This window comes from Neofelis nebulosa, chromosome X (genome assembly GCF_028018385.1).
Source record: "Neofelis nebulosa isolate mNeoNeb1 chromosome X, mNeoNeb1.pri, whole genome shotgun sequence".
Taxonomy (NCBI): Eukaryota; Metazoa; Chordata; class Mammalia; order Carnivora; family Felidae; genus Neofelis; species Neofelis nebulosa.
Window position 1 is genome coordinate 60,879,000 of NC_080800.1, and position 25,237 is coordinate 60,904,236.

The following is a 25,237-nucleotide window of genomic DNA, read 5'->3' on the forward strand; positions in this document are numbered from 1 at the left end:
TTGCAAAGATCATATATGGTTCTTATCCTTTCTTTTATTAATCTAGTATATCACATTGACTGATTTGTGAATTTTGAACCACCCTTGCTACTGAGGAATTAATCCCTCTTGATTGTAGTGACTGATTTTTTTAAATGTATTGTTAGATTAAGTTTGCTAGTATTTTATTGAGAAGTTTTGCATCCATGTTCATCAGAGATATTGGCTATAGTTTTCCTTTTTAGTGACATCTTTATCTGGTCTTGGTATCAGGATAATGCTGGCCTCATAGAATGAGTTTGGAAGTTTTCCTTTTCTGTTTTTTGGAATAGTTTAAAAAGAATATGTATTAACTCTTCTTTTTAAAAATGTTTATTTATTTTTTTGAGAGAGAGTACAAGCGGGGGAGGTGTATAAAGGGGGACAGAGGATCTGAAGTGGGGTCTGCACTGACAGCAGAGAGCTCGATGTGGGGCTAGAACTTATGAACCAGAAGATCATGAGCTTAGCTGAAATCAGACACTCAACCAACTGAGCCACCCAGGTGCCCCAGTACTAAGTCTTCTTTAAATGTTTGGTGGAATTTGCCTGTGATGCCATCTGGCCCTGGACTTTTGTTAGGAGTTTTCTGGTTACTGATCCAATTTCTTTGCTGGTTATCTGTTCAAGTTTTCTATTTCTTCCTGTTTCAGTTCTGGTAGTTTATTTGTTTCTAGGAATTTACCCATTTCTTTCAGATTGTCTAATTTTTTGGAATATATTTTTTCATAATATTCTCTTATAATTGTTTGCATTTCTGTAGTGTTGATTGTTATTTCTCCTCTCTCATTTGTGATTTTATTTTGTTCCTTTCCCTTTTCTTTTTGATAAGTCTGGCTAGGGAGGTATCAATTTTATTAATTTTTTTGAAGAAACCAGTCTCTGGTTTCATTGATGTTCTATTATTTGTTTAGTTTCTATATTATTTATTTTTGTTCTCATTATTATTATTTCCCTCCTTTGGCTGGCATTAGGCTTTGCTTGTTGTTCTTTCTTAGCTCCTTTAGTTGTAAGATTTGGTTGTTTATTTGAGACTTTTCTTGCTTCTTTTATTTATTTATTTATTTATTTATTTATTTATTTATTAATATATGAAATTTACTGTCAAATTGGTTTCCATACAACACCCAGTGCTCATCCCAAAAGGTGCCCTCCTCAATACCCATCACCCACCCTGCCCTCCCTCCCACCCCCCATCAACCCTCAGTTTGTTCTCAGTTTTTAACAGTCTCTTATGCTTTGGCTCTCTCCCACTCTAACCTCTTTTTTTTTTTTCCTTCCCCTCCCCCATGGGTTTCTGTTACGTTTCTCAGGATCCACATAAGAGTGAAATCATATGCTATCTGTCTTTCTCTGTATGGCTTATTTCACTTAGCATCACACTCTCCAGTTCCATCCACGTTGCTACAAAAGGCCATATTTCATTTTTTCTCATTGCCACGTAGTATTCCATTGTGTATATAAACCACAATTTCTTTATCCATTCATCAATTGATGGACATTTAGGCTCTTTCCATAATTTGGCTATTTTTCTTGCTTCTTAATGTAGGACTGTATTGCTATATACTTTCCTTTTTAGGACTGCTTTTTCTGCATCCCAAAGGCTTTGGACCATTGTGTTCTCATTTTTAATTTGCTTCCATGGTTTATTTTTTATTTCTTCTTTAATTTCCTGTTTAGTAGCATTCACTGTTTAGTAGCATGATGTTGAACCTCCATGTATTGGTGGTCTTTCCAAATGTTTTTCTTGTTGTTGATTTCAAGTTTCACAGCATTATGGTCAGACAATATTTGTATTTGTTGAGACCTGATTTGTGACCTAATATGTGATCTATTCTGGAGAATGTTCTATGTACACTTGAAATATGGTGTATTTTGTTGTTTTAGGATGAAATGTTCTGAATATATGTTAAATCCATCTGATCCAGTGTTTTATTCAAAGCCATTGTTTCCTTGTTGATTTTCTGTTTAGATGATCTATTAATGTAAGTGGAGTGTTAAAGTCCCCTACTTTTATTGTACTATTATGAACGAGTTCCTTTATGTTTGTTATTAATTGTTTTATATATTTGGGCATTTCATGTTGGGTGCATAAATATTTACAATTGTTAGACCTTCTGTTTGGATTGTCCCCTTTATTATGATATAGTGTCCTTCTTCATCTCTTGTTACAGTCTTTGGTTTAAAATCTAGTTGGTCTGGGGGTACCTGAATGGTTCAGTTGGTTGAGGTTCTGACTTTGTGTCAGGATCATCATCTCACGGGTCATGAATTTGAGCCCCACATTGGGCTTGCTGTTGTCAGTGCAGAGCCCTCTTCAGATCCTCTGTCCTCCTCTCTCTGTCCAACCCCTGTTCACACACTCTCAAAAATAAACAAACATTTACAAAAATAAAAAAATTAAATCTAGTTTGTCTGATATAACTATGGCTACTCTGGCTTTCATTCGATGTCCATTTGCATGATAAATGTTTCTCCATCCTCTCATTTTCAATCTGTAGTTTCTTTAGGTCTAAAATGAGTGTCTTGTAGGCAAAATATAGATGGATCTTGTTTTTTATTCCCTCCATTCTGACACCTTATGTGTTTTGATTGGAGCATTCAGTCCATTTATATTCAGAGTAATTATTGATAGATACATATTCAGTGCCACTTATTTTGTTGTTTCTGGTGATTTTCTCTGTTCCTTTTTTTTCTTTGTCACTTCTGGTGTTTCCTTTCAGCTCAGAGTCCACTTTAATATTTCTTGCAGGGCTGGTTAAGTGGTTATGAACTCTTTTAGTTTTTGTTTGGGAAACTGTGTTTTCTTCTATTCTGAGTGACAGCCTTGCTGGGTAGAGAATCCTTGACTGCAGGTTTTTCCCATGCAGCATTTTGAATATATCATACCAATCCCTTCTGGCTTGCTAAGTTTCTTTTGACAGATATGCAGTTACCATCATGAGTCTTCCCTTGTAAGTTAAAGGCTTCTTTTGTCTTGCTGATTTTAAGATTTTTTCTTTATCACTATATTGTACAAATTTAACTATAATATGTCTTGGTGTTGGCCTGCTTTTGGTGATTTTGATGGGATTTCTCTGTGTTTCCTGGTTTTGGATTTCTGTTTCCTTCCTCAGATTAGGGAAGTTTTTAGCTATTATTTCCTCAAATAAAATTTCTGCCTCCTCCCCCCCCCCTTCTTCTTCTGGGACTCCTATAATATGAATGTTATTATGTTTGATGGAGTCACTGAGTTCCCTAGGTCTATTCTTGTTTTCTATAATTCTTTCTCTCCTTTGTTCAGCTTCACTAATTTCCATTATTTTGTCTTCTAGGTCATTAATTCGTTCTTCTGCTTCTTCCAGCCTAGTGCTTATTGCACCAAGCCTGTTTCTATTCTCATTTATTGCAATCTTCACTTCTGATTGATTCTTTTTTATCTGTTTTTATCTTTGTATTAAGGATCACCCTGATGTCTTTTATTCTTTTCTCAGGCCCAGTGAGTGTATAATTGTTACTTTACATCCTCGATGAGGCATGTTACTTATATGTATTTCAGTTAGATCTTTGGCTGTGGCCTCATCTGTTCTTTCATTTGGGACAAATTCCTTCATCTTGGCATTTTGTCTAAGTCTCTGCCTTCTTTTTTGTGTTAGAAAAAGCAGTTATGTTTCCTCTCCTGAGAATAATGGCTCTGTGAAGAAGACATGTGTCCAGGGCCTCGTGCTTCAGGAAGTGTCTCTGGTATGTGCTGCATGTACTCTGCTGTTGGGTTTTGGTTGTGCTATCCTTCATGCCAGTTATCTGCAGAGGCTCTCCTTGACTGCTATTGGCAATCTTTGGTGCTTGGCCAGAATGTGATGAGTTTTAACTAATTGTGCTTTGGTCGGCTTATTAAATGTGACCTGATATACTTCCATGAAAACTGAGGCCCTGCAGAATTCTGGTGGAGAGACATGGTGTGGGCAGGCATTTGTGCCAGTCTTCTGGGTGAAGGGCCTGTCACACTCAGACTGATGCAAGCTTGATTGAGAAGGGCAGTCCCACCAGGGCACAGAGCTGTGGGGCTTGGTGTAAGCAAGTTAGGTAGCCAGTGTGAATGCTGTCCTGTTTCCAGCTGGTGCCTCTGTGTTTATGCAAATGGGTTGGCGGGGTGGATGGCATCAGCCAGCTCCTTTGTCCTAGATGAGGTATCTCCATGACTGCTGCCTCTCAGAGAAACGCTCTGAGAAAAGGAAATAATCTCCCACCTGTGTGCCCCAGGCATTCTTCAAATCATTATTTCCACCCTGTCTGCCCCTGGGTTGTTTACCTAACTTCTCTGCAGGAGCAGGGAAGTACCCTCAGTGCTCCATCCTAGCCAACCCTCCTGGCCTTTAAACTCTAGACTTTAAGCCCTGCTGGTTGCAAGAACTTACAAAGTTCAGCCCTCTCATTTTCCAAGCTAATGACTTTGGGGGAAATGTTCTCTTTGTGCAATCCCCTGTGTGGTCTACTCTCTCTTGCCATATTCCATGACCATGGCTCCCTCCCCTCTGCAGCATCCACAATCCATTATTCCCCTCAATCATGTCTCTTCACTTCCTACCTTCTTTGATGTGGCCTCTTCTGTCCCTTTAGTTGTGGAGTTTGTCTTCAGGTTGTCAGTCTTCAGGTTGATTTCTAAGGTGTTTAGGAAGATTTGATAGTCATTTAGTTGTGTTCATGGGACTCAGTGAGCCTAGGATCCTCCTACTGTGCTGCCATCTTCCTCTCCTCACCTCTTCATTTAGTTCATTATCTGAGGTTTTGTGTTGTTCTTTCTTTTGGACCATATTCCTCTGTCTCCCAATTTTGCTTGACTTTCTGTGTTTATTTTTATGAATTAGTGGGACAACTGCTTTTCCTAAACTTGAAGGAATGGTCTTCTGTAATGTTGTCCCCCATGTAGATTATGTGTGCTTGGTAGCTTTTGCCGGGTTGCTGGAGCTGTGGCTGGTGTGAGGTGGGGTTCCCAGGGATCTCCACTCAGTGAGAGCCCTGGCAGGATAGGTATAGCTGAAGTAGGTGCATATCAGTGTATTCCATGGGCTCTCCGTGCAGTGGGTACCCTGGCAAGACAGGTAAGACTAAAGTGTGTGCAAGCCATGGTGTTCCAAGATTCTACATGCAGAGGAGACTTTGGCATGATAGCTGAAGCTGAAGTGGGTGTTATCTGGGATTTCCTGGGGCTCTCTGCTTAGAGGGTATCCTAGCAGCATGGGTTGAGCTGAGACAGTGTGCAGGCTGGGACATCTCAGGGCTCTTCATGCAGAGGGCACTTTGGCAAGACAGCTGAAGCTGAAATGTGTGCAAGCCAGAATGTCCTGGTGTGTTCTTTGCAGGGGGAGGGGGGTGTGCCCTGGCAGAGTGGCTGGACCTGTGGCAGTGTGCAGGCTATGATGTCCCTGGGCTCTCTGCACAGAGGGTGCCCTGGCAGAATAGCTGAAACTAAACTGGGTATAATCTTGAGGACCCAGGGCTTTACTCAGAGGAGGTACATTGTCAAGACCACTAAAGCTGAAGCAATGTAAACTAGGGTGTTCTAGGACTCTTCACACAGAGGGTACCCTAGTAGGGTAGGGTATAGGCTAGGAGGTCCTGGGGCACTCCATTCAAGGGACATTTTGGCAGAATAGCTAAAGCTAAGGTGGACATAGGCTAGTGTGGTCTCTAGGCTCTCTGCAAAAAATGTGCCCTGGCAAGACACCAGAAGCTGAAGTGGTTGCAGGCTGGGTTGTCTTGGGGCTCTCTACGTTGAGGGCAACCTGGTGGGGCAGCTGAAGCTGAATTGGGTATAAGCTGGGGTGTTCCAAGGTGCTCAGCAAAAGGGGGGTCCTGTCCAGTTGGCTAGAGCTGAGGCAAGTACAGGTGAATCTGTTCTAGGTTGTACCATGCAGGGGGTGCCCTGGCAGGGTAGCTAAAACCAATGCAGACCTGAGCCTTGGGTTCCTGGGTTGCTCCATTCAGGCGGCACCATGTCAGGGTGCCTGGATCTGAAGAAGACATCAGCTGAGAAGTTCCAAGGTACTCTGCACTGGGGGTTCCCTAGCAATCTATCTGAAGCGAAACTAGAGTAGGCCTAGAGTGTTTCAGAGTGCTTTGCACCTATGTCACTTTGGCACAAAGGTTAGAGATGTAGTGAGCACTAACCAGGGGTGTCCCCATGTGTGCTGCCCTGTGACCACCCTGCTGGGATGGCTGGGGATAATGTAGCCTAGGGGCCTGAGCCTCAGTAAGTCAGCATGTTGGTAGGGTGCTTGGACTGTGCATTGGTCTATGTCTTCAAGATGGGGGGGTAGTGTAGACTGGTCTGCTCCCAATGAGCATTACAACAACTCTGCTATTTGGCTGAAATCTTGGGCTGGGACTTTTATATGATAATTGCTATTTTAAACCATGGCTTTTTTTTTTTTTTTTTTTCTGTGCTGCTGTGCAACAGGGGCTGGTGTGGGTCTACAGACCTGGGCTTACTTACATGATAGACCAGCTGGTGCACCTGGGCTCTGCTCTCCACAGTGTTAAGATGGGGGGGGGGAAGATGGAGCGGGAGCTTAAACCCTGGTGCCAGTCCCTCCTTGCCCGCTGCAGAGGGTGTTCCAGCAGCTCCCCCACTGTTTGCAGAATTCTAGTGCTAGCTCTTTTACATACTAATTGCTCTTTTAAACCATAGCTTGTGTGTGTGCGTGTGTGTGCCCCAACATCATATCTGGTTTTACTTTCTTTAATGAGATTATATTCTTTAATTAGATTATGTTTTCTTAATATAGGTTATATGTGTTTCTTGTTAAATTTATTCCTAAGAATTTTATAGGCTTTGTCATTATTTGAATGAAATATTTTTTCCGATTTCTATTATTAAATGCTTATTGCTAGAAGAGGAAAGCTATTGATTTTTGTATCTTTATCCTTTTAGTTTAAAATAAATGCTTTATCAAATTTTGTCATTTAATATAGTAAAGTCTTAACAGCTTTTTTGAGAAAAAAATTCACATACCATGCAATACACCTATTTAAAATACAAAATTGAGTGGCTTTTCGACCATTGAACAAAGTTGTACAGCCATCACTACGATCCATGTTAGGACATTTTTATCACCCCCAAAAGAAACTCCATATCTATTAGTAGTCAATCCCCATAATCTAGTACATTTTTAATATGGCCATGAACTTTCCAGGTATATAAGCATATATTCAAAAAAGTGAGTTTTATTTTTTCCAAAATTTATACCATTTATTTAAATTTCTTGTCTTACTGCATTTGTTGGGGTTTCCAATATCATATTAAATAATAGTGGTGATAATATGCATCCTATCCACTTCCTGACTTTGACTTAAATAGTTTTAGTGTTTTGAATGATATTTGTGTGCAAATAGTCATTTTATATATCCTTTTCTTTTAATCCTATTAGTAATGGCTGCTAAATTTTATAAAGTATATTTTTAGTCTCTGTTAATAAAACTGTGGTTTTCTCCTTGAAATTTTTTATGTTGATAGGACATTGTTGATTATGTTGGTAGAATAGCAGATATGGACCTACACTTGCACTTCTGGAATAAACACAACTTGGTTAAAGAGTATTTTTCTTTGGATTTGTTGCTTGAATCTATTTGCAAATATTGTCTTCAGAATTTTAAATCTTTATTCATAAGTGAGATTGGTTTCTAGTTTTCTGTTTTATACTCTCCTGACCAGGATTAGGTAATAAAATGATGGTGGCTTTATGAAAGGTATTGAAGGACTTTCTATGGTTTTTAATGGCTAGAAGAGTTTAGATAACATTGATGTTTATCTGTTATTCTTTTTATCAAGATAAAATTCACATAACATAAAATTCAACATTTTAGCTATTCTTTAAAGTGTAAAATTAAGTGATTGTTAGTGTGTTCACAATTTTATGCAACCATCAACACTATCTAATTCCAGAATATCATTCCCATCATTCCATTTCTATCATTCCCAAATGTAACTCCATACCCATTTGCAGTCGTTCGCAATAAGGATTACTTATTCTTGAAAGTTAAATTCCACTGTGAATTCTTATGGTCTTCCTGCCTTTTCTCGTGATAGATCTCCAATTAATATTCCAATCATCTGTATAGTAATTTATTCAAGTTTTCCACTTCAACTTTGGTCATTTTATTTATTTTTTTAGGAAATCATCCATTTCCTTCGATTTTTAAATTGATCATGAAAGAGTTACAAATGCTATACTCGTAATTATTTTAATGTCTAGTATCTGTGGTTGTCTCTTTTCTTCTTGCTAATCTGTATATTTTTCTTGCCTTATTTTATTCAATCAAGTTCTTGAGACATCTATCTATTTGAACTGGTATTTAAAAATGGCTTATTTTATTCATTCATTTTATTCATTCTAATGTATTTTATTTTCTACAAAATTAATTTCAAATTTTTTATGTAACTGGTTTGCCACGTTGTAATTCACTTACCACAAAATTCACACATTTAAAGTATATGACTCAATGGTTTTTAGAATATTTACATATTTGTGCAGTATTTACAACAATAAATTTTAGAAATGGTTAAGATGTTAAAATTTATGTTATGTATATTTTGTCACAATTAAGAATAATTAAAGTATTGAACACAATGAAAATAAAGTCCCCTGGAATTTGATTGGGATTATGATAAATCTGTAAACCAATACAGAAATTATTGACATTTTAACATATTGAATCTTCCAAACAAGGTGCATTCTCTATTTAGATTTTCTTAAATTTCTCAGTGCATTTTTGAATACTTTTTGGTCTACAAATGTTGCATATCTTTTGAGATTTAGCTGTATTTAGCATTTCTAAAAAAATTCAGTTTCTAATTGCTAATAGACATAAAGTTCATATTTTATATCTTAAAAAAATGTTTTATTTTTGAGACAGGGAGAGATAGAGCATGAGTGGGGGGAAAGGCAGAGAGAGAGGGAGACACAGAATCCAAAGCAGGCTCTAGGCTCTGAGGTGTTAGCACAGAGTCCGATGAGGGGCTCAAATCCGTGAGATCATGACCTGAGCCAAAGTCGGATGCTTAACTGACCTAGCCACCCAGGCCCCCCATATTTTGTATCTTGATCATGTATTCTGCAATCTTGCTAATTTTCCCTTTTAGCCTTTTTTTTTTAGACTCCTTTGGATTTTCTACATAGATGAGCATTGTGTTTGTGAATAAAGACATTTTAATTTCTTTTCAATCTGGATACATTTTATTTCTCCCCCTCAAGCTTTGTTGAGATATAATTAACATAGAAAATTAAATAAGTTGAAGTTGTACAACATATTGATTTGATATATTTATATATTGCAATATTATTACAACCATGTTAGCTAACACCTTCATCACCTTAGACAATTATAAATACCTTTTCGTAATGAGAATATTTAAGATTTACTTGGCAACTTTTAAGTGTATAATATAGTATGGTTAACTATAATCCAAATGCTGTGCATTAGATCCCCAGAAGGAATCCATTTTCAAAATGGAAGTTTGTATCCTTTGACAAATATCCCCCATTTTCCCCAACACCCAGCACTGGTAACCACCATTCTATTTGATGTTTCTACAAGTTCAGCTTTCATATTCCACATATAAGCAATATCATACATAAGAAATATTTGTTTTATTATGTCTCATAAATAAATAAGTCCAGTAATCAATAAAATTGAAAACAGAAAACAATAGAGAAAATGAAACAAAAATCTAGTTCTTTCAAAAGATCCATAAATCTTACAAATCTCTAGCAAGAATGACAAAATTAACCTACAGTGATTCACTGCATTTGCACATATTTACTGAAAACATTAATATCTATATCCATGATACTTTACATATAGTCTATTTTAGAAACCTAATTACCCATTTTTTTCAATATATATCATACAGTGGAAAGAAGAATAAGAGAAGTTTATTTAAAACAATGGTGAGATTCGCTTTCCAGCATAACAGCTAGATTGTGGTCCTTCATGACAGAAACTATTTTTGCACTATCTCTTGTAATTAGGTCAAATTTTTTTCTAAGTGATAGAAAGGATTCAAGGATATCTGTGCCATTAGTTCATTTTTTAATCTACAAATCAGGTTTTTTGCAAATTGAAAAATCCATGGAGACAAAATGTGCCTAAAGTATTAATTGGCCAGGGTCTCATATCTCATGACTCATGTAATGGTAAAAATAAGGTATTTGAAATTGTTCAGAGTTTGAATCAATTCCTTTTTCACATTGTTGGAAAGGTCTTGTATCGTATGGAGAGTTGAAGATATGCTTTTTGTAAAATGGAATATATGGTGTCACAATTTTCTCATATGTTCTGTAACAAACAAAGTGTTTTTTATTTATATATTTTAAGCATGTGTCTATCTGAAATGTGTGTGTGTGTGTGAGAGAGAGAGAGAGAGAGAGAGAACACAAGAGATCCACGCCATTTTAGAGCTGGCCAAATTTATAACTCAGATTATCTTAATAATTGTTAAAAACTTTGTTCCTGTTAATTTCAGGCAATAGATTTTATCGTTCTGTTTGGACTGTTAGAGAAATTCTTACCAAATTCCTCCTAAATTTGCTTATATATCTCTTAATGTTGTCCATGTTATTCTCTTTATATTTATTTGAACACAATGAATTGCTTTTCATCTTTCTCTGCTGCTATAAACACAACAGCAGCACCAGCAACCAGATGGGTGGTGAGGAATTGGGATATTCGTCTTTACAGCAAAATGTCTGCCAATAAAAGTAGAAAGAAAGGACAGCAATAGAAAGTCATCATTTTTCAACCACCAAATAGTAATCAAATCAGACAATAACCAGGAACAATAACCCAGAGGTGAAATTTTGTGAGGAAGGAACAGAATACCCACATGGTATCAAAATATCATGCTACCGACTGCTTATAAGTCACAGAGGAACAAAGGTACATTTTAAATTTAGTGATCTGTGCAAGGATACCATAAATAAGTGATCAAACTGAGTAATGCCAAAAGTAGCACCGACAGCACGACAAACTGACCTTTGGAGCTTTCAGATGTGATGTGATGTGAACTACTCATCACCTATTTAATATTCTTGCCAAAAATGTTAAACAGAAATCTAAATAAGAGGAAAATATCAGGCAAAACAATACTGTGGACACATTGGAAGCAAACGTACCTAGGCTCTTGGAAAATGTCATTGTCATGGTAGATTTTAAGTTGAGGAACTGTTTGGGACTAGAAGATACAGAAGAGACATGACAACCAAATGTAATTTGTATGATACTTGATTGAACTGGTGACCCTCAAAAGGATATCCTGGGATAATTGGTGGAAATATGAACACAAACTGTATATGGACTTAGATAATATTGTGTCATTGTTAAGTTTCTTCAACATGATGACAGTAATCTGGTTAGACAGAATATCCTATTTTTATGAGATCCATTCTGAAGTAATTGGATGAAGTGTTTGGAATTTGAGTGCTTATGCAAAAAGAAAGAAAAGAGAGATAAAGCAAAGGGATAATATGCAATCTAGGTAAAAGAATGTTCACTTTTTAATGTTGTGCATTTTGAAAATAGAAAGTTGATGAAAATGGATTGCTCATATTTTGAGTTATGTTGTGTATTCTGCAATAAAATAAGATGATTTGTAGTATTGAAAATAATCCAGAAGAGAGGGAGGGGAGAAGATCTATATGAAATGAAATTGGCAAAGATTTGTTAATGGTTGCAGTACAGTGATGGATATTTGGAAGTTCCCTCACTATTCTGTCTTGAGCAGTGTTTCTCAAAGTGTGGTTCCCCCACCATCAGCTTCTGCATCACTAAGGAATTTGTCAAAAAGCAAACTCTGGGTTCCATCCTTGATTTTAAATCTGAGACTATAGGTGTAGTATTCAGCAATCTGTACTCACAAGCCCTTTGACTTAGAATTGCAAGCTAGTGTTCAGGACCACAGTTCTAATGAACCTAGAGATTGCAAGTTTGTATACAAACCCTATTTGTATATGTTTGAAAATATTCACAGTACAATTTAAGAAAAAATGGAGAAAACAGGCATCACAGCTATCTAGTAGCCAAGTTTTAATAAAGTCCCAAGGCAAATACTCCCGATGTTATACAAAAATTTCCAGAGGGTAGAAAAGAGAAACTATTCCCCAACTGAGTCTGAGACTAGAAAACCTTGACACTAGAACCAGCAAAGACAGTATAAGAAAAAGAAGCATCAAGTCAATTTCATTCAGGAACAGAAGACGCAAAAATCCTAAGCAAAGCTTTAGCAAACTGAACCCACCAGTATCTACAAAAGATGATCCACCATAAAGAAGTTACATTTATCCTTGGAGAATGAAGCTGGATTCACATTTAAAAAATATAGGTCGAAGGGGGCATGAGAGAGGTTTTTGTATCGGTAATATATTCTGTTGCTTGCTCTAGGTGCTAACTGAATGTGTATGTTTAATTTTTGAAAACTTATTAAGATACACACTTATGGTTTTGTCCTCTTGTGATTATAAACTTCACTACAGATTTTGAAAAAAGCATCTGCAAATAACAGTCACTGTATTAACAGACTGTTAAACAGACTCTTGAACATTTCAATAGAGACAGAAAAGTAAAATTCGATATCGATTCATGTTTTAAGACAAACTTATGAAATTAGAAATGTAAGGGAAGCTCCTTAAACCTATAAAGAGAAAGAAAGAAAGAAAGAAAGAAAGAAAGAAAGAGAAGGAAAGAGAAAAAAGAAAGAAGGAAGAGAAAAAGGAAGAAGAAAAGAAAGGGAGAAAAGAAGAAGAAAGCAGGGAAGGAAGGAAAGAAGGGAGGACAGAAGAAAGGAGGTAGGGAGGAAGGAAGGAAAGAAAACAGTGGAACACAATGAATACATTTTAATACGGAAATGTTAACCCAAAGGGGTCCAATTTTGCCATGTCTGTTCCACTTGTAGTGGACGTCCTAGCCAGTCAGTAAGGGTTTAAGAAAACTGTAAATTGATTATTGTACTTCTCTTACTCAAAGATTCACAGAAACCTGCAGACGTCTAAAGACAAATTATTAGATATCACAGAGTTTAACACGGTGGCTGACCTTAAGGTCAATACAGTTTTAAAAAATCAAATGGATTTCTATAAATTAGATACAATTAGAAAATGTCATTTTAAACAGGTATCAAGTACGAGAGCAACAGTACTCTAGAGTATCTTGGGATATACGCCATAAAAGATGTACAAGATCTGAATGTAGAAAAGATAAACCTAAATAGTAAACTAAAATATTAAAACATTAAAGAAGACCCTCATAAACGGAGAGACATGCCATGTTGGTGACTAGGAAGGCTGGGTGTCATAAATATAGGCAATTCTCCCCTAGCTGATCCATAGATTCAATGAAAATGCAACCCAAATGTGTTGCAAATGAATTTTCAAGGAACATGACATGTTGATTCTAATATTTATACTGGAAGGGCAAAAGGTGAAGAATACGAAAGATACGCCTGAAGATTATGAATAAGATGTGGGGACTTGCCCTACCACACATAGATCAAGATGTCCTGTCAAGAGGTAAAAATTAAGATGGTGGAGTATTGGCACAGGAATAGACAAATTTATCTATGGAACAGACGGGGAGCTCAGAAGCCGAGACATGCAAAGGTGGACCAAAATGACTCCAGGCACATCCAAATGTTCCTCGGGGGTGCAGGATGCCCCCCTGATTGAGAATCCCTGACATAGGAATATGGATGAATCTTAAAAACACACGCTGGATTTTGTAAAAGTAAATTACAGAATACCAAGGACATGAGTTAAAACTGCACGCGCATGTAGTATGTCACATCCAAGGAGAGAAAAGTCTGGGAAACAAGGTTTGGGGGAGCGCAAAGCTCCACCTCACTTCAGGAGTTACTCACTGGTGGGCTTGGTAAAGCCAGCACGCGGAGAAGTGGGAGGACGGTAAGGGGGCGGGGCTTTGGTGGGTGAGTTCCGGTAGAACTTGAAGCTCATTGGTCGCTGGCCACAGATGTGGGAGGAGCAAGGCAGCGCTGGAAGCTCATTGGCCTTTGTGCGAAGGGCGGGAAAGGGAGAGAGAAGTGGTCTTCCCTCCCACCTCCTGTCACTGCGGCTGGAGGCTGAGGTAACCACAGGCTGGCATCAGGAATACGACCCTCGTTCTCCACACATCTTCTTTCCTCCCTCCCTCCTGCTCTGGATCACCAACCCCTGCGCCTCTCCTCCACCTCAGTGGGGTCCCTCCGCCCGCTCCTGATGTCCAACTCAGTCACCCGCACCCCCACCCCCACCCCCAACCAACAACATCGGAACGCCTGGGGGAGGATCCCCTGCCTCAGACCCTTGACTCCTGGCCTCTGGAACCTGAGGCAGGGCATATGCCCCTGCCTTTGATTTTGATGTGGTAGTGGCAGCGAATGACTGGGCTGCCTTGAGGCGAGGTAGTACACCCTGGGTTTGGGGGACAGGGAAGGTGTACCCAAGCATAACTGTTGAAGCGTGAAGAGGATCATGGGAGATTGTCAGGAGGCTGTGGAGGGAATACATGGGTTTGAATGAAAGCAGAGAGGGTGTGTTGGTGGAAGAAAACAATTAGTGCAGCGAGGAGTTGTCTGTTGACCAGATCAGGGTCTGGCATTCCATAGGGGGCCCAACAAGGATCTAGTCAATGACTAATCGAAGGGATGAATAAAACATAATTATCGAAAGAGGGGCTTGGGATTCAGCAGCATAATATAATCTCATGGGGTGCAAAGGGGTGTCCGCTTAAAGGGGGAAAAAGAATAATTAAGATTACAGTGGGGTGCAGAAGAAGATCAGAATGGGGTGTGAGAGGAAATTCGAACATAGGATGTACCTGAGACTAATAACAGAATTGAGTTCAGGAGCCATAGAGTCATGAGTAGGGAGTGAGTGAATGCGGGAGGTTAGGAAGACAACGGTGGAAGTGAATGCCAGGAAAAATAGGTATAGCAGAGTAGAGGATGACACATGAGAAGGGGAGGGCAGGAATTGTTGAAGGGGGCACAAGAGTGAATGTATATGCCTGAAAATGGGGTCTATGTAGAGTGAAGGTAGGCAAGGAGAATGATGATTGGATTGAAAGTTGACAGGAACCATGCCATGAGTTGCTTGGAACGAGGCTTTGCGTGAGTAAGGCCTCCTGGGCAGGAGGCTGTGTGAGCAAGAAGGGTGGGTGCGATCCAATTTCAGCGGTGAGCTGGATGAAGAAGAATCCAGGCACCTCAGGTGGGGATTTTGAAGGGCAGAGGAAGTATGCTGAGGGTAGGGGATCATGTGGCCATCCTGACATCCACTCCTGGCCCTAGAACCATGGATCCCAATGAAATGCCTGCTGTGCCCTGCTGCACCTCCGACTCCCCCAGTGGCCTTGAGACCAGAGCCCCATGGGCGATCGAACTTGGCCCCAAAAGAACTGTAAGTTGCTGTGCCCGCTGCTACAACCATGGCCTCAATGACCAAACCAAGGACCAGGAGCACTCCTGCCCCTTCCAGGCTTGCGAATGTCACAAGTGTGCCTTCTTCTCGTGAGTATGGTGTCTGACAGTGGGGGTGGGGAGGGGGCCTCCTCTAAATGTGACTGACTGTAGACTGGCAATCCCCCACTTTAGGGATCCCTGCAGAGTCTTGCCTGCTGAGAGTGCCTTGAAGAGGGAGCAGGGGGCATGCCTAAAGAGGCACCTGACCCAAGGACTGATAACGAGTGGGGCCTCCCCTCCCAAAGCTCACAGCCATGTCCAGAAGTTGACCATTCAAGGAGGAGTCGTCAGTGAGTGTCTCTGGTCAGGGAGGGCGTCTTGGGTTTGGGTGTAGAGAGCACGAGCAGTTCTGCCACCAGTCCCACTACCCAATTTCGATGTGGCCTTGGCAAGTTACTCCTCAGGGTTTTAGCTGCCCCACCTATAAAACTTTATCAATATGATCTACCAAGTGTTGGTGGGAAGGGACAATCGGGGTGGGGGTGGAAATGGTTCTCGGTGAGATGAGACCTCAGATTGGGGGTGAGGTAGTGTGGGGGTGGAGTGAGGTGGGATGGGTTCAGGGGGGAAAGGCTCATCTAAAGTGTCCCCAGCTTTCCACAGCTGGGAAGGAGAACATCATGTCCCAGCTTGAGGCCCACCCCTGTGCAACCCCCCCGGGGAAGTTAGGAGAGTCTGAGGGCTGTGAGGAGGTTCCCATCTCAGCCACTGCCCAGACTCTTTTGTCTGTGTCCTGAAGACATGGGTTCCCTCTCTAACCCTATTGCAGCCTGCCATATGACTTTGGGGAAATAATACTCCTCCTTGGGTCTCAATTTCCCCGGTTGGAAAATAAAGAGCAGGAACTGGCTGGTGCTCAAGGTCTTCTCAGCTCTGACATTCTGGGCTACTATCCTCATCACACAACATACCCATGTCTCCTCTCCATGGGTGGCCTGGTGCTGACACTCCACCCTGTCCTCTCGGCTCCTGCAGGCGAGCACCCAAGGAGGTCTGCTGATTGGTCAGGCCCCAAAATCTTTGTCTCTATCTTGGACTCCAGCAGCCTTGAAGATGCAACTCACAACTTCTCTTTCCAGGAAGACCCACAGGACCCCTGCCCTGTCCAGCATGTGCGTAGAGTGAGAAGGACCACGGAGCTAGTTGTATATTGTGTTATTGTATGCCTGGCCTTTGTGCTTGATGCCATGGGAGATACAAGGAGGAAGTGGAGGTGGCGACCGATGAGGAGCCAGAAGGAGGGGGAGGGGAGGAGAAGGACAAGAAGTGGGAGGAGGAGGAGGTGGTGGTGGAGGAGCAGGAGGAGGGGAGGAGGAGGCGGCATCTCAGACTAGTGGGGAAGGGCAGGGTTCTCCCAGCCTTGCCATTTCCTATTTGTGAGAATATGGCCATTTCCAAGTCTCCATTTCCCTAGCAGTGTACTGATGGAGACAATATCATAAACCTATAGCATTGACAAGAGGACTAGGCCACGTTGTGCCACAACGTGGCACATTCCTTCAACGAATGGAGGCTGTTAGTCCACATGAAACAGATTGATGGGATAGAAGGTCCTGCTGAAAGGAGGGCCATGGTGGTCAGGGCCACAGAGCCCAGGGGAGAGTCCAGAGGCCCTTAGAGAAAGCTTCCTGGAGATGAGCCAGGCTGGTCCGTCAAGTTCCATGGGGACTGGGGAATATGGAGGTGAGAACCAGTCCGTGGACAGGACAGTAATCACACCTCTTCAGGTGCCTTGCAGATTAAAATGCAGACACCTGTGATTTCCTACACCCGTCACTGTTGCCCCGAGAGTTTTGAAACTGCTGGCAGGAATGAGTGTCTTCAAGAAAGATATACAAGAAAGACATAGAAAGGAAAACAGGCCAAACAGGGGAAAGGACTTGCACAAGCCACAACGACTAATGGCCAGCAGGCACTCAGATTCCTACATCCAGATATTGCAAAATCCTGGCCCTGTTTGTCTACTGCCAGTATGTGTCTGCCAGAGGGTTTGATCCCCTGGCCTCTGCTTCCTTGTTTCTAGATGCTTAACTCTGGTCCTCCAGCCATGTGCCACCTTTGACCCTGTCCTCACTGCGGCCACAGATCCTGGAAAATAGTGGGGTCCAGGACCCTGGCAGGGGCCAAGCTTAGTGCATGGGAAGGGCAGATGGCCTCAGGGTGGGTGGGGCCTTCAGCGGAACCGGGGGCTGAAGGGACAATTGCAGGACGCAGGGAGGCGTGGGTTTTCAGTTCCCGTCCTCTCACACCCTTTCCATTGCAGGGTCCTGAGGCTTCTGACCAGGACTCAGTTTCTGCCTCCTCAGAGTGGCAGCGGAAGCTGGAAGCCGCTGAGGCTCTGCTGATGCTGAGAAACTCTTCTCAGGCATCTTCTGGCTCCATCTCCCTGCTCCAGCCCTGCGTGGCAGCAGGTAGCCTGGTCCTTGAAAGGAGAGCACAGCACGGGGTGGGGATGGTTGGGAAATGGGACGGCGCTGTGGTAAGTAGGGCCTATCTGGGAGGTCTGGTTTGGTGGGTTGAACCTCCTTGGGCCTGGGGAACCCAAGCTCCTCAGCCTGATGTCGGAGATGGCAGGTGATGGTTGCTCAGTGAATCGTCAGAGCTCTGTGCTCATCAGGAAATGCCCAGTGCATTTGGTGTCAAGAAACAAGGAAACTGAGGCCCGGAGAGTGGCAGGGACTTGCCCTGGGGCATGCAGCATATCAAGTGGCACGCCCAGGTCTCCTCACTCCCATCCCAGGGCTTTCTAGTCTGACCCCTGCAATCTGTTGTGGTGGACAGGATATACATAGGTGATAAGAGCCTAGGCTGGAGGGAGATCTGGTCTCTGCCTCCAGTCTACATGTGGAGCCTGGATGCCTTCACTAGTTGTGTTTTGTGGCTAAATTTCAATGTTGAGCCTGGAGAGGAAGGATCAGAGGAGGTCTGAGGAGCAATAGAATCCTGGGAAGGTTGAGAGGGAAGGCTGGGCACTCCCAGACCAAAATGCTGGATGGGGTGTGGTGTGTGAGCGAAGCGGCAACCTTAGAGGAACTGCTGGAACAGAAAGGGATGAGGCTGGGGAGGCTACTGGTCACCCAGGTCTAGAATGCCAGGCCTAGGGGCTAGACCAGAAACTGTGGGTGGTGAGGAGCCCGGGAATGTCTGAGCTAGAGAGGAGTATATTCAATTATCCCGGGCTTGACAAAAGAAAAAAAAAAAAAAGATATGTGGTGACTTTGATGGAGAGATTGGAGGAGGCAAGACGCAAGATGAACACATCAGCGAGGAAGAGTTCTGTGCTGTAGTCCAGGTGACAAAGCCTCGATTGGGTGGAACAAAAAAGAGGGGAGAGCCAGGAGGGGAAACGGATGTGACGTGGCTCTGATGCCTTCCTTTCTATCTGCAGCTCCTGCTGGAGATGGAGGACTCCAGCCTTCTAGCTCCTCTCTCCGACCCAGGCCAGCCAGCTCCATTTCTCTGCCTATTGGACATCTGGGGTGCATCTCCCTCTTGAGCTAGAAACCCAGAAGAGGAGGCCTCACCAGAGTACTTCCTATTCATGCATTTGCAAAATGTTTAAAGTCCAAAATGCTTAACATGTTTGGTTTTTTTTAACCTCTAGGTTCTTTCATAAGCTTTTCAGACTCTTTTTATGATACGGGACAATTCCTTGGCTGAGAGTGGATATTCTTGTACCACCATCCCTTAATGCCTAGATTCTGGGGCCTTTTTATGTCTCTTATGAAAACAGCGTCATGGGGTCTAAGCTGATCAGTCTCTAAATAGGGTTCTGTGGGAGGTCATGTGTTCATATGCCAGAGTTTTCATTTGACTCGTGATTGCAAACATACCCATGCACTCATGCATGTATGCATGCTTGTCAAAATATAAGGGTGTTTTCATTTTGTGTCTAGGTTTGTGTGTGTGAACAAATAATAAATTCTCGTTGTTGTAAGGCACTGCGATATAGGAGTTGTTTGCTACCACAGTATAATGTAGACTCTCCTGACTCTAACAGACTTGTTCAGTTTACTTTTCTAAGTGAGAATCACCTTACTCAATAACTGGGCTTTCTTAGCATGACAAGACAAGAAAATGGTAGCGAAAAAAGGGGGAGATGGTGAAGGGGGTAAGCGTTTTACTCATTTAGCAAGGAAGTGCCTACCTTCTGCCTGGCATAGACTGCTTCCAGCTGTCCAGAGGGCCCCAAATTGGGTTGTCTTCAGGGTCAAGCAGGTCTTGCGAATGAGCAGAGCAGGACTGATAGGCTCTGGCCAACTGGCAGCGCATGCTCTACCTTAGGGGCCAGCTGCCACCTGGCTCCAGCCAATTGTTGTCATGTAGGGATGTGGACTCTTCATTGCCACATCTCCTGATTTTTCAAGAGAAGATGGAATTCTAGATTTCTATGTAAAATATCTCAATTTTAAAACATTGGCTCTGGTTTCCTGTACGTGGGCCAAAGAAAACATCCATTCAGGCCAACTATGGCCAAGTGAATGCCAGTTCGATTCTAGTCGAATGTGTATTTTACAGTGGGGGGCACTGAAGGCAACCAGGGCCAGAAGAATCAAAGAGGGGGCATGAATTAGACCCAGAGCCTACTTTTGAAGGACCCATGAAATATGAGGGAGAATCATTATCATTGATTTTGTGCCCACTGTATGCTAAACACATAGAGCCTCACAGCAGCTCTCTGAGCTAAGCATTATTACCAGTCTTTTACTTATGAGGACACACACTATATGAGTACAAGTAACTTGCACAAGTGTTTTAGGGGAAATTTGTAGCCACAGATGGATGGAGGAAGACTCCCTTCTCTTTGCCAGGCCCTAAATTAGCTACTAATTTTATAAGTTTTAAAGACTAAATTCTATAAAGTAGCAATTACATTACCTGCATTATATTTAAAACAATCATAATACATACTCATCAATCTCTCATTACTTTTCCTACATCCTGATAGTATACCTATGTACATATACCATTGAGTGAAAGGTTCAAAACTTGAAGCAGCAGACATCCAGTGAGAAGAGTCTTCCAAAAATAGTTCTTTTGTTTCCTATTCAATGTAACAATATGTAGTAGTGGATCAGATCTTACGTGCACTGAGATCAGATCTCGGTCTTCTGCTGATGTTCCAAACAAAGAAGGACCTGGAGACCCCGCCCAGAAGACGGAAAGCTCCACTGGATATGCCCAGTCGCTGACTATTTCCCATTGTGTTTTCTCCCTCCTCCCATGCCTCCCTCATTTTTACCCAAGACGATTGATGGTGATGACTTCTGATAACTTATGCTTTCTTGTTTCAGGCCTTGAGAAGTCAGGCTTCTTATATTCCTTATCTCATGCCAGATAAACATGCAAGGCCACTCAGCGCATAGGGCAAGACTGATGTCCGTCTCATGCTTTCCTACCTTCCCTGATTTGCTACTTAAATCAGTGATCCCGAGACCCCTCCTCGCCCAGTATTAGATAAACAAGGCCACACTGTCACAGAGGAAGGAAGCAGTGTTGCCTGGAAAAGGCCCAAAACCCTGCTATGCAGTTGTGTCCCAGGTGCACCACGGTCCCACAGCTGAGTTGGTAAAGGAGAAAGTGTATTTGGGGTTAAAGGTTGTGGCATGAGAAGAGGGAGGAAAAGAGAAATAAAGTGATGGAGATTGGGAGAAGGAGTCAGCCCCCCTTCCCTGTACCTTTTCACTTTTCTGAGTCCCACCTGCCCTTCTACACAGAGCCTCTTAGACCTGATATCCATGCATCCTCCCCCGCACCCCACAAATGCACGCGTGCAAGCACATGCGTGTACGTACACTGCCCTATACCTTTTTTAAAAAGTCTCTTAATGGTGGCATATTATGGGCATCTTAGGACTTTGTCACAAATATCAAATATCCAGCTTTTTTTTTTTTTTTTTTTTTTTTTGTGAACCATCCTTAGTCATGTACTACTCCAGTTCACAGATTTAAAACATCACTTTGTAGGGTAGTGTACGTCAGATCTTGACTCTCATGTGTTTTACAACAGCACCAGTTGGATCTGAGGATATCCACCACATCTGCAGATCTGCAGCATCTGCAGAGTGCATCAGTTTCAACCAGTGGTATGCATGCAAATGTGTAACAACAGGCTCTCTGGGGAAGGGGGTGGGTTGGGGGAAATGCCCTGTGTTGTAGCATTTGCCAATTTCAAGCTACTGACCTCATGTCAATTAAGGCAGAGTTGGGAAAGGATGCATTTCCACCATTCTGATGCAATAAATGTACATAACCTCAAGATGTAGGAAAAGTGATTAGAGACTGATGAGTTTTGAGTATGTATTATGATTGTTTTCAATATAATGCAGGTAATGTAATTGCTACCTTATAGAATTTAGTCTTTAAAACATCTGTGTTCAACAGCTGGCTCGCAAAATTCCCGAACAGTTAAGTTTGCTCTCATGTTCCAGTAAGAGCCCCCTCCAGCATTCCACTACTTTCAACCCTTGCCCAGAAAGGCACCTCTCCCCAAAGCAGGTCACACAAACACTACAGGGCCATAAAGGCCTGATACCTCTGGTTTCTGAGCACGAACAGCTTAACGGGTAGGACAAGTATTAATTGATAATGAAAAAAAAAATGGAAAACGGGAGCCTGGGTGGCGCAGTCGGTTAAACGTCCGACTTCAGCCAGGTCACGATCTCGCGGTCCGTGAGTTCGAGCCCCGCGTCAGGCTCTGGGCTGATGGCTCGGAGCCTGGAGCCTGTTTCCGATTCTGTGTCTCCCTCTGTCTCTGCCCCTCCCCCGTTCATGCTCTGTCTCTCTCTGTCCCAAAAATAAATAAAAAACGTTGAAAAAAAAATTTAAAAAAAAAAAAAAAAAAAGAATTTCTGATGACATCAGTCCTTTGGAAAGAAAGTGCAACATATTGAGACCAGATAATAGTAGACTTAAAACTAGGGTTATTTTTAACTCTAGTTATACATACAATAATGCTGCTTTGTTTTGGGCCAATTTGTCTTAACTATGAGAAAGAGAAAAATTTCAAGACCCAAACTTCACAAATGTGGATCTTTCACCCTGATTGCTCTTTCCATATAAAAGAGGTCATGGTGTGGTGGAAAGAACACCAGATGATTTGGCTTTTCTGAATTCACATCTTGAGGCTGCTCTCCCTGACTTTGAGACCTTGAGTAAGTCATATTAAGCCTCCGGGCTTCAAATTCCTTATCCTCCAAATGAGAGATTTGGACTACATTTTTAGTACTCTTTATGAACCGCTTAAGCTGAAAAATTCTAGGGATATGTGGTTGAGCAAATATTCTGTAGGTTTCCTTTTCATTTTGTTGATCATTCATGTGGTTGTGTGGAAACTTTTTATTATCTTTTCATTGAAGAAGTTTATTTGTTCATTTATCATATTCCTTGCAGAGAATTTTGCTGTGAATAGAACATTCAAAAATTGTTGTTAAATATATAGTTTTTGATAACTACTCTGACTTACAGTATTATGGACATTCAGGGGATGTAAAAATGAAGGAGGTACAGTTTTTGTTCTCATGGAGTTATTAGTGTATTATGCAATAGAATATTGCACATTAAAATACCAAATGTTGTATACCCATGTGTACCCTAACTGTCCACTACTCTTTTGTTCTTGTCTTTTCCACTTAGCCTTTTCAACGCGTTTCTTTCCTAAATTTTAAGTACATCTTAGTAAAGTGTAACCTATCTACACAAATTACACAAATCAAAGTGTGTACCTGAATTCACAAAATGACACACCCATGCATCCACAAACATATTTAGAAGTAGGACATCGTACAGCCCCTTGCCTGAGGAGCCATTATGCCAACTTCCATCACTGTATATTGACTTTGACAGTTTTAACAATTTATGAATGGAATTATAGAGTACATATTGTTTCTTTCTTGGCTTTTTTCACTCAAATGATGTTTGTGAGCAGACGCTTTTTAGTTCGATGTAGATACACTTGTTTATTGTTGCTTTTGTTGCTTGTGCTTTGGGTGTCACATCTATAAAATCATAGTCAAGGCCAATGTCAAGGAGATTTTTCCCTATGTTCTCTTCCAGGAGTTTTACCATTTCAGGTCTTATACTCTAAAGTTTTTGTTCTGTTTTGAGTTAATTTTTGCAGATGGAGCAAGATAAGGGTCCAATTTCATTCTTTTGCATGTGAAGTTTCACTTTATTGAGGAGACTGTCTCCTTTATTGAGGAGCACCATTTATTGAGGAGACTGTCTTTCCTCCTTGACTATTCTTGACTCCCTTGTCAAATATTAGCTGACTGTATATGCGTGAGTTTACATCCAGGCTCCCCATTCTGTCCCATAGGTCTATGTGTCTGTTCTGGGGCCAGCAACATATTGTTTTGATTACTATAGCTTTGCAATCTACTTTGAAATAAGGAAGTGTGATATCTCCCGCTTTGCTCTCCTTATTGAGGATTGCTTTGGCTGTTGGTTGCTATGCCACAGCCTTTATGAAAGGGAATGTGACAGTAATGAGCAAGATTACGTGTGTTTTCACCCTTTATTCAGCAATAGTAGTACATCTAGGGATCAACCTCAAAGACACATTGAGAAACATTGCTAAAGATTATGTCACAATTCTATTCATTGTGGCTGTATTTGTAATAGCCATAATAGCAACAACCAAGGTGTGCATCAGTAGAAGATTAGCTGACTAAATCATGGTCTGTTCACACAATGGCATACTCTGCAGCTGTTGAAAGGAGTGGGAGATCTTGCACTGTTGGTGGGAATGCAAATTGGTGCAGCCGCTCTGGAAAGCAGTGTGGAGGTTCCTCAGAAAATTAAAAATAGACCTACCCTATGACCCAGCAATAGCACTGCTAGGAATTTATCCAAGGGATACAGGAGTACTGATACATAGGGGCACTTGTACCCCAATGTTTATAGCAGCACTCTCAACAATAGCCAAATTATGGAAAGGGCCTAAATGTCCATCAACTGATGAATGGATAAAGAAATTGTGGTTTACATACACAATGGAATACTACGTGGCAATGAGAAAGAATGAAATATGGCCTTTTGTAGCAACGTGGATGGTACTGGAGAGTGTGATGCTAAGTGAAATAAGCCATACAGAGAAAGACAGATAGCATATGGTTTCACTCTTATGTGGATCCTGAGAAACTTAACAGAAACCCATGGGGGAGGGGAAGGGGGGAAAAAAAAAGAGGTTAGAGTGGGAGAGAGCCAAAACATAAGAGACTGTTAAAAACTGAGAACAAACTGAGGGTTGATGGGGGGTGGGAGGGAGGGGAGGGTGGGTGATGGGTATTGAGGAGGGCACCTTTTGGGATGAGCACTGGGTGTTGTATGGAAACCAATTTGACAATAGATTTCATATATTAAAAAAAGAAAAAAAGAAAAAGAAAAAAAGGAGTGGGAGATGCCTCTATGGAGCACTATGGAGTGATCTCAAGGATATTGTTGTCTCAGCTTTACTGGGGTATAATTGTATGCCAAAAAAAAGCCCAAACTACATATTAGTGTATACAATCTCATGAGTTTGGGCATCTGTGTAACCGTCTCCACGATCAATGTAATAAACATATTCATCACCTCCAGAAGTTTTTCTGTGTCCTTTTATTACTGTGTTTTGGTTTGTTTTTTTATTTTGCTTTCTTGTGAGAAGAAAATTTAACATGAAAAAAAAAAAAGAAAATTTAACATGAGATTTACCCTCTTGACATATTTTTACATGGACAGCACCTCTTATTCA

The 25,237-nt window shown here is 41.4% G+C and overlaps 1 protein-coding gene across 1 annotated transcript; it reads left to right on the forward strand.

The window, feature by feature from the left end:
- The first annotated feature begins 13,531 nt into the window (after positions 1-13,531).
- LOC131502698 (doublesex- and mab-3-related transcription factor C1-like) lies at positions 13,532-21,380 on the forward strand. The gene is made up of 5 exons (XM_058713610.1): positions 13,532-15,553; positions 15,638-15,795; positions 16,481-16,617; positions 17,769-17,916; positions 18,894-21,380. Exons 1-5 carry the CDS (start codon positions 15,282-15,284, stop codon positions 19,004-19,006), a joined length of 828 nt encoding a protein of 275 aa, XP_058569593.1. The 5' UTR covers positions 13,532-15,281; the 3' UTR covers positions 19,007-21,380.
- Positions 21,381-25,237: the final 3,857 nt, after the last annotated feature.